A 9,230-nucleotide genomic window follows, 5' to 3' on the forward strand; every position below is an offset into this window, starting at 1 on the left:
TATGTGTCCAGCTGCAACTTATAAGTGCCCAGCAGGGCAAAAATACAGTTTAGGTGAACATCTGGGATTGATTTTTTTTTGGTGGTGAAACCCTCTCCAAGGAGCTACGGCCACTGAAAGTTTATTAATTTTTTTTATATTTTTGAATTAATTTTGTTTTTACTCAGTATAAACCTACCGCCAGTAACTATAAATCTACCGCCAGTAACTATAAATCTACCGCCAGTAACTATAAATCTACCGCCAGTCACTGCCAGTCAGTTTAAACCTACCGCCTGTAACTATAAACGTACCGCCAGTCAGTATAAATCTACCGCCAGTCATTGGCGGTTGGTTTAGAGTGACTGGCGGTTGGTTTAGAGTGACTGGGGTTGGTTTAGAGGGACTGGCGGTAGCTGGCGGTTGGTTTATAGTGACTGGCGGTTGGTTTAAAGTGACTAGCGGTAGCTGGCGGTTGGTTGAGAGTGACTAGCGGTTGGTTGAGAGTGACTGGCGGTTGGTGTAGAGTGACTGGCGGTTGGTGTAGAGTGACTGGCGGTTGGTTTAGAGTGACTGGCGGTTGGTTTAGAGTGACTGGCGGTTGGTTTAGAGTGACTGGCGGTTGGTTTAGAGTGACTGGCGGTAGCTGGCGGTTGGTTGAGAGTCATTGGCGGTTGGTTTAAAGAGACTGGCGGTAGCTGGCGGTTGGTTGAGAGTGACTGGCGGTTGGTTTAGAGTGACTGGCGGTTGGTTTATAGTGACTGGCGGTTGGTTTAGAGGGACTGGCTGTAGCTGGCGGTTGGTTTATAGTGACTGGCGGTTGGTTTAAAGTGACTAGCGGTAGCTGGCGGTTGGTTGAGAGTGACTGGCGGTTGGTGTAGAGTGACTGGCGGTTGGTGTAGAGTGACTGGCGGTCGGTGTAGAGTGACTGGCGGTTGGTGTAGAGTGACTGGCGGTTGGTGTAGAGTGACTGGCGGTTGGTTTAGAGTGACTGGCGGTTGGTTTAGAGTGAATGGCGGTTGGTTTAGAGTGACTGGCGGTTGGTTTAGAGTGACTGGCGGTTGGTTTAGAGGGACTGGCGGTAGCTGGCGGTTGGTTTATAGTGACTGGCGGTTGGTTTAAAGTGACTAGCGGTAGCTGGCGGTTGGTTGAGAGTGACTAGCGGTTGGTTGAGAGTGACTGGCGGTTGGTGTAGAGTGACTGGCGGTTGGTGTAGAGTGACTGGCGGTTGGTTTAGAGGGACTGGCTGTAGCTGGCGGTTGGTTTATAGTGACTGGCGGTTGGTTTAAAGTGACTAGCGGTAGCTGGCGGTTGGTTGAGAGTGACTGGCGGTTGGTGTAGAGTGACTGGCGGTTGGTGTAGAGTGACTGGCGGTTGGTGTAGAGTGACTGGCGGTTGGTTTAGAGTGACTGGCGGTTGGTTTAGAGTGAATGGCGGTTGGTTTAGAGTGACTGGCGGTTGGTTTAGAGTGACTGGCGGTTGGTTTAGAGTGACTGGCGGTTGGTTTAGAGGGACTGGCGGTAGCTGGCGGTTGGTTTAAAGTGACTAGCGGTAGCTGGCGGTTGGTTGAGAGTGACTAGCGGTTGGTTGAGAGTGACTGGCGGTTGGTGTAGAGTGACTGGCGGTTGGTGTAGAGTGACTGGCGGTTGGTTTAGAGTGACTGGCGGTTGGTTTAGAGTGACTGGCGGTTGGTTTAGAGTGAATGGCGGTAGCTGGCGGTTGGTTGAGAGTCATTGGCGGTTGGTTTAAAGAGACTGGCGGTAGCTGGCGGTTGGTTGAGAGTGGCTGGCGGTTGGTTTAGAGTGACTGGCGGTTGGTTTAGAGGGACTGGCGGTTGGTTTAGAGGGACTGGCGATAGCTATCGGTTGGTTTATAGTGACTGGCGGTTGGTTTAAAGTGACTAGCGGTAGCTGGCGGTTGGTTGAGAGTGACTAGCGGTTGGTTGAGAGTGACTGGCGGTTGGTGTAGAGTGACTGGCGGTTGGTGTAGAGTGACTGGCGGTTGGTTTAGAGTGACTGGCGGTTGGTTTAGAGTGACTGGCTGTTGGTTTAGAGTGACTAGCGGTTGGTTGAGAGTGACTAGCGGTTGGTTGAGAGTGACTAGCGGTTGGTTGAGAGTGACTGGCGGTTGGTGTAGAGTGACTGGCGGTGGGTTGAGAGTGACTGGCGGTTGGTGTAGAGTGACTGACGGTTGGTGTAGAGTGACTGGCGATTGGTTTAGAGTGACTGGCGGTTGGTTTAGAGTGACTGGCGGTTGGTTTAGAGTGACTGGCGGTTGGTTTAGAGTGACTGGCGGTTGGTTGAGAGTGACTGGCGGTTGGTGTAGAGTGACTGGCGATTGGTTTAGAGTGACTGGCGGTTGGTTGAGAGTGACTGGCGGTTGGTTTAGAGTGACTGGCGGTTGGTTTAAAGTGACTTGCGGTTGGTGTAGAGTGACTGGCGGTGGGTTTAAAGTGACTGGCGGTTGGTTTAGAGTGACTAGCGGTAGCTGGCGGTTGGTTGAGAGTGACTGGCGGTTGGCTTATAGTGACTGGCGGTTGCTTTAGAGTTACTGGCGGCAGCTGGCGATTGGTTTAGTTACTGTCGGTTCGTAAAAAGATGAATTTCGTCGGTTATTGGCTACATCACCTTTATGGAAATTTGTAGAAGGGTGAATAATCTTAGGTCATTGGTTCAATTAAGGGCATATTTTGTTGAATTTGAACTTTAGAGCCTCGTCAATTCTCCGCTATCAAAATTTTTTCTCCGCCAATAACGGATTTGTACCACCGTTTTTCCGGCTCTCTCCATTCCCGAAAGTTTTGGTTGTCCTCCCACATAACTCGGCGGATCGCTGATGGTAAATTTTCAGAATCTGTAAAATCGTCTATCAGCGGACGCCTGAGATTCTATGGTAAACGAATAAAACTTGGTGGACACGATAGAGCGTAAAAAACCATGGAACAAATCCGTTATTGGCGGAGAAGAGAAAAAAATTTGATAGCGGAGATCGCCGTAGAATATTGGTTTGAAAATGCAGACCTCCGCCAATTGCAATAGTTTTGTATGACCAGTTACCTCAGATCAAATTTTTAACACTTTCAGGCAATAGAGGAAGGATCAGTCTAATGCCTGAAACTACGATTTTTTCTTGAAACTAGTGTTTTCAGTCTTAAAAATTGTAACGCAACAGACCATTATTGGCACAAAAAATCAAAAATATAGAAAAAAATAACAAACTTTGAGTGACCGTGGCTCCTTGGAGAGGGGTTTCCGCGCCCAATTCTTGTTGCGTTCTCATCAGGAGACCTCCCTCTACCCTCCACACTCAAAAAAATTCAATCTCAGTTGTTCACCTAAACTGCATTTTGCCCAAATTGCACGCCTACAAGTCTCTCGTATTTTTTTTTTTTACTTTGAACGTTTTACTCACAAGGGTAGATGATAAAACCACAAAACGCCGTGGAATTTGATGTCACAAGCTTTTTATATTTTCAATAAATTCATAACGAAGTTTTATATATAAATAATAAACATTTTATTTGAAAAAAGTACGGAATTTTTCGTTAAACTTCTTAAGTGCCAATTTTTCGTTATCTGGCTTTAGATTTTCAGGTAATTCTGTGCAGAAATCGAAAAATATGTTCTTAGTATCGGTAACATATCCATCCGCCTTTATTTTTTGTGCTCGTGCTTTTCCATCGGCATCGGCTGGGTAGACGAAGGCCGGGCAGTACTTGCTGCGTTTGAATGGCTGAAATTTCATCCAGCCGAACTGTTGATTGAGCAGCACGGGACGACACTCTTTGACAATGGGGTCGTCCGACACAAATACCTGCAAAGTTATAGATTTTAATATTAAAAAAGCTCTGCTGTTAGTGTTGTTCTCAGAGAAGAAAAATGTATATTTACAGCCTCGACCATTTCGTTTGCAGCTTCTTTAACCTGTAGATAATTTAGGGAAAAACATTTTCAATTGATTGGCCTATTTTCAGAGACAATGTAATCATGCATCACCTTTCGACTGCCCACATCTCTTGTTTCGATTGGTTTTCGTGTGCTATTCAACGATTGCTGTGCGTCTTTCAATTCTTCTTCTTTGCTAGCCAGGGATCGTTTTAAAATTGCAAGATCTTCTCGCAATTTGTCGTTGACATGCATCGTCTCTGCATTAATTCGTTCAGTTTCTGTTATACTGACGGTTAGTTCTTCGATTTGAGTTTTAAATTCAGACGAAATATCGTTGGTGCATTGCGTTAAAATGTAAACCTCGTCATGTAGTTTTTGCTTGTCTTCGACCATCTTCATTATCGTCTCATTAGCTTCGGCCAGTTGACGTTTAATTGACTCCACTAAATCCGTTTGTTCCAACAAATGTTGCTGTGCGCCAGTAGCGGTGCTCACTTCACAACTCATTTTCTTCACTGTTTCATCAGCTTCGAACAGCTGACATTTCATTGATTCCATACAATCCGATTGTTCCAGCAATTTTTGCTGGGCTGAGCTCATTGCACCGGTCATCTTCATTATCGTTTCGTTAGCTTCAGTCAATTCGCGTTTCATAGATGCCACGCAATCCGATTGTTCCAGTAATTTTTGCTGTGATATGCTCCTTTCGCTGCTCATTTTCTTCACCGTTTCACCAGCTTCGAACAGCTGACATTTCATTGATTCCATACAATCCGACTGTTTCAGCAATTTTTGCTGTGCTGAGCTCAATTCATCGGTCATCTTCATTATCGTTTCATTAGCATCAGTCAGTTCGCGTTTCAAAGACGCCACACAGTCCGATTGTTTCAGCAATTTTTGCTGTGTAGTACTCCTTTCGCTGCTCATTTTCTTCACCGTTTCATCAGCATCGACCAGTTGACGTTTCATTGATTCCATACAATCAGATTGTTCCAGCAATTTTTGCTGGGCTGAGCTCATTGCACCGGTCATCTTCATTATCGTTTCATTAGCTTCAGTCAGTTCGCGTTTCAAAGATGCCGCACAATCCGATTGTTCCAGCAATTTTTGCTGGGCTGAGCTCATTGCACCGGTCATATTCATTATCGTTTCAGTAGCTTTAGTCAATTCGCGTTTCATCGACGCCACACAATCCGATTGTTCCAGTAATTTTTGCTGTGATATGCTCCTTTCGCTGCTCATTTTCTTCACCGTTTCACCAGCTTCGAACAGCTGACATTTCATTGATTCCACACAATCGGATTGTTCCAGCAATTTTTGCTGGGCTGAGCTCATTTCACCGGTCATCTTCATTATCGTTTCATTAGCATCAGTCAGTTCGCGTTTCAAAGACGCCACAAAATCCGATTGTTCCAGCAATTTTTGCTGTGATGAGCTCCTTTCGCTGCTCATTTTCTTCAACGTTTTGTCAGTTTCGGCCGGCTGACATTTCATTGATTCCATACAATCCGACTGTTCCAGCAATTTTTGCTGTGCTGAGCTCAATTCATCGGTCATCTTCATTATCGTTTCATTAGCATCAGTCAGTTCGCGTTTCAAAGACGCCACAAAATCCGATTGTTCCAGCAATTTTTGCTGTGATGAGCTCCTTTCGCTGCTCATTTTCTTCAACGTTTTGTCAGCTTCGGCCGGCTGACATTTCATTGATTCCATACAATCCGACTGTTCCAGCAATTTTTGCTGTGCTGAGCTCAATTCATCGGTCATCTTCATTATCGTTTTATTAGCATCAGTCAGTTCGCGTTTCAAAGATGCCACACAATCCGATTGTTCCAGCAATTTTTGCTGGGCTGAGCTCATTGCACCGGTCATCTTCATTATCGTTTCATTAGCTTCAGTCAGTTCGCGTTTCAAAGATGCCGCACAATCCGATTGTTCCAGCAATTTTTGCTGGGCTGAGCTCATTGCACCGGTCATATTCATTATCGTTTCAGTAGCTTTAGTCAATTCGCGTTTCATCGACGCCACACAATCCGATTGTACCAGTAATTTTTGCTGTGATATGCTCCTTTCGCTGCTCATTTTCTTCACCGTTTCACCAGCTTCGAATAGCTGACATTTCATTGATTCCATACAATCGGATTGTTCCAGCAATTTTTGCTGGGCTGAGCTCATTTCACCGGTCATCTTCATTATCGTTTCATTAGCTTCAGTCAGTTCGCGTTTCAAAGACGCCACAAAATCCGATTGTTCCAGCAATTTTTGCTGTAATGAGCTCCTTTCGCTGCTCATTTTCTTCAACGTTTTGTCAGTTTCGGCCGGCTGACATTTCATTGATTCCATACAATCCGACTGTTCCAGCAATTTTTGCTGTGCTGAGCTCAATTCATCGGTCATCTTCATTATCGTTTCATCAGCATCAGTCAGTTCGCGTTTCAAAGATGACACACAATCCGATTGTTCCAGCAATTTTTGCTGTGTAGTACTCCTTTCGCTGCTCATTTTCTTCACCGTTTCATCAGCATCGACCAGTTGACGTTTCATTGATTCCATACAATCCGATTGTTCCAGCAATTTTTGTTGGGCTGAGCTCATTGCACCGGTCATCTTCATTATCGTTTCAGTAGCTTCAGTCAGTTCGCGTTTCAAAGATGCCACACAATCCGATTGTTCCAGCAATTTTTGCTGTGTAGTACTCCTTTCGCTGCTCATTTTCTTCACCGTTGCATCAGCATCGACCAGTTGACGTTTCGTTACGTCAAGTAAATTTAGATTCGCAATTTGCTCGTGCTCCGATTGTTCACGCAACTTCGCCGTGGCCTCTACTCCTAGTTGAAGAGCTGTTATGAGTGCCTTTTGCTCTTCAATTTTTTTTACTGATTTCAATTGGCCATTCGTGAGATTTTCGTTTATTTGTTGCAGGTCTTGGATAGTGATCTTTAATTGCGCGATTTCGTCATCTTTTTGTCTCATCAATGCTACGTGAAGGCGGTCTTCACCCTCTTGAATGGCGGATCTCTCATTATTTCGCTCTTGAAACAAATTAGTTAAATGTCCAATGTCGCATCGAATATGTCGTAGAGTCACTTGAATCGCATTTGTACAATCTAGGGAATAATGAAAATTAAAGTTTGAATGGTTCGGTCCATTAAATGTCGCCGTTACCATTTGTTTCTGGTGGTAGATCGGATTGGGTGCCTGAAAATGATAAGAATTGTTAGTAAAGTCTGGATGTCCGTGACGATCTAGATCGGTATCCGTAACTTTTGATCTATACATGAAAAGAAAGGGACATATAGTCAACTCACCAAAGCTCAAACCATTCATATTTGTAGAATTTCCATTCACATTTACCGGGTCTATGTGTGATCTTTTGTTTGTCTGTGCTGCTGAAGGATCTGAGAATAAGGAACACTTATAAGATTGTGGATTAAACGAATGTACGTTGTTTATGGTAGAGTGACGTGCCCGTTGCAATCACAATGAATGTTCGTATACAATTGGCATCGAACGAAAACTCGGTAAAAATTCATGCCTGTGAAGACTGTGAATTGGGAAGGCTACATGGCCCGCCATTTGATTCATTCAAAGTTGCATTAATGTGTTTGCAATCAATTTACATCATGTATGAGGGTCACGTAATATTTCAATATGGATGCGTCCAGATATATGTCAACCCCTTCGAATTATTGTACTTACCAGTGCTTGAATCTCCGTTGGCAGTACTAATATTATTTCCATCGTCACTCATATCATTACCATCGTTAGTATCGAGAACGTCTCGGTATGTTCGTTTGGATGTAACTGGTAACGAATCTGCAAATTATAAATTTTCGTCTGATAACATATCCTTCACTTTGTAAATCTGGGAAGAAATATAGCCATTCGTTCCTAAAGGCAACATTAGGTGGAATTTGGTTTGTACTTTCTTTCGTGCATTTCAAGTAAACTGCCTCGATGAAGGGGGCTGTTTAATTTGAAAACTTAGAAAAATTTGATTTTTTCACTTAAATCAGTCGAATTAGAATTATATTACAAGATGTATAATTGTTCGTCTGCAGAGAAATGATAAGTTAGTATGCCTGTGGCGAGTTGTGTACGGAATGGGAGAGAATGACATACGAATTCTCTCAAGAGATGTGCCAATTTTTTCGACCACAGGCGTACCAACTTATCATTTCTCTGTTCGTCTGCAGCTATGCCAATAAAAATTTTAACAATATTTTCCTTTGTTGCACCTATCTTACGATTTAATCGAACGACTTCAGATAGTAAAAGAACCTTTCAGTGAAGGAAATTGACTTACCATCAGGAGTGTTTATTTGAGGCTCTTCGTTTTCCCGATGAGGAGATGATCCTGGTGACGCGGCGAGGTCGAATTGCTGCTGTCAAATGTTAAGAAATTTCAGTAAACTTTTGCGAATAAACAGCTTGCAACAACAGTTACTCTGTTATTTAAAGGAAGCCTTACCTCAAATAACAACGGAAATTCACCCGATTTTAGCGCTTGCCAGCAATGTTCCATCCATTCGTCGTCAATATCAAACGACTTCATTTGTTTTGACAGTTTTGTCTCGTTTCTTTTGCCGATTTTAGCAGGGACATTTACGAATTCCTTCAGTCTACTCAATGTGCTATCGCTGACGTTGAGTTGGACTATGCGAAGCTTCATTTTTCTAGCAATTTTCGAGTTGATCTCATCGGCATTAATGTACATAGACTGATTATGAATCTGAAGACTATTTCGAATTGGCGGCTGCCAAGTTGCTCCATGCAACTTTTTCCCCAAAGAAGGAAAATTTTCCACGGCCCAAAATCCGAGCAATCTCGATTGATCTATTCTCTGTTTTTTCGAGTTCAAATCCTGCCAACTCATCGATAAATGTTCCTTTTCGATTGAAAACGCTTCGCCGCTCATGCCAAATTTCAGCGCATTGACAAGGTGATGTTCGTCCACCTTACGCGCTGTAATATCTCGTAAAATATGCAAAAACACATCTATATCGACTTCCTCGCAACTTGGCAGTAAAATATTTAACAACGGCATTTTAGAATCGTTTGAAATAAAAATAAATTTTGCAGCTTCAAATATTTATGATTTTATACTTCACGTTGATCGAGAAATGTAACGTGGTGTTGTACGGTTTTATGTGTACGTTCACTTTATTTTTTATGAAGGCACTGTTGTATGTGTACGTTCACTTTATTTTTTAAGAAGTTTCTTGTGAAGTGATTATTTGTAGCAATAGTAAAATATCATTATCAACATTTGTAACTGTTGTTAATGTTTAGATTCGCAGCACTAAAAGCACTAAAAATTACACTTTTTCAATGCTATACCAGCATTTTTTTGCCCGATTTCGT

The 9,230-nt window shown here is 43.2% G+C and overlaps 1 protein-coding gene across 1 annotated transcript; it reads right to left on the minus strand.

Annotated features, from left to right (window-relative positions):
• Positions 1 to 237: 237 nt before the first annotated feature.
• LOC119085687 (coiled-coil domain-containing protein 18-like) lies at positions 238 to 8,913 on the minus strand. Its single transcript, XM_037196133.1, has 9 exons — positions 8,338 to 8,913; positions 8,173 to 8,251; positions 7,566 to 7,682; positions 7,175 to 7,264; positions 7,032 to 7,064; positions 3,975 to 6,973; positions 3,870 to 3,902; positions 3,513 to 3,792; positions 238 to 437 (listed from the first exon to the last, which is right to left on the minus strand). Exons 1-9 carry the CDS (start codon positions 8,911 to 8,913, stop codon positions 238 to 240), a joined length of 4,407 nt encoding a protein of 1,468 aa, XP_037052028.1.
• Positions 8,914 to 9,230: the final 317 nt, after the last annotated feature.

The sequence above is a fragment of the Bradysia coprophila genome, chromosome X (genome assembly GCF_014529535.1).
Source record: "Bradysia coprophila strain Holo2 chromosome X, BU_Bcop_v1, whole genome shotgun sequence".
NCBI classification, from domain to species: domain Eukaryota; kingdom Metazoa; phylum Arthropoda; class Insecta; order Diptera; family Sciaridae; genus Bradysia; species Bradysia coprophila.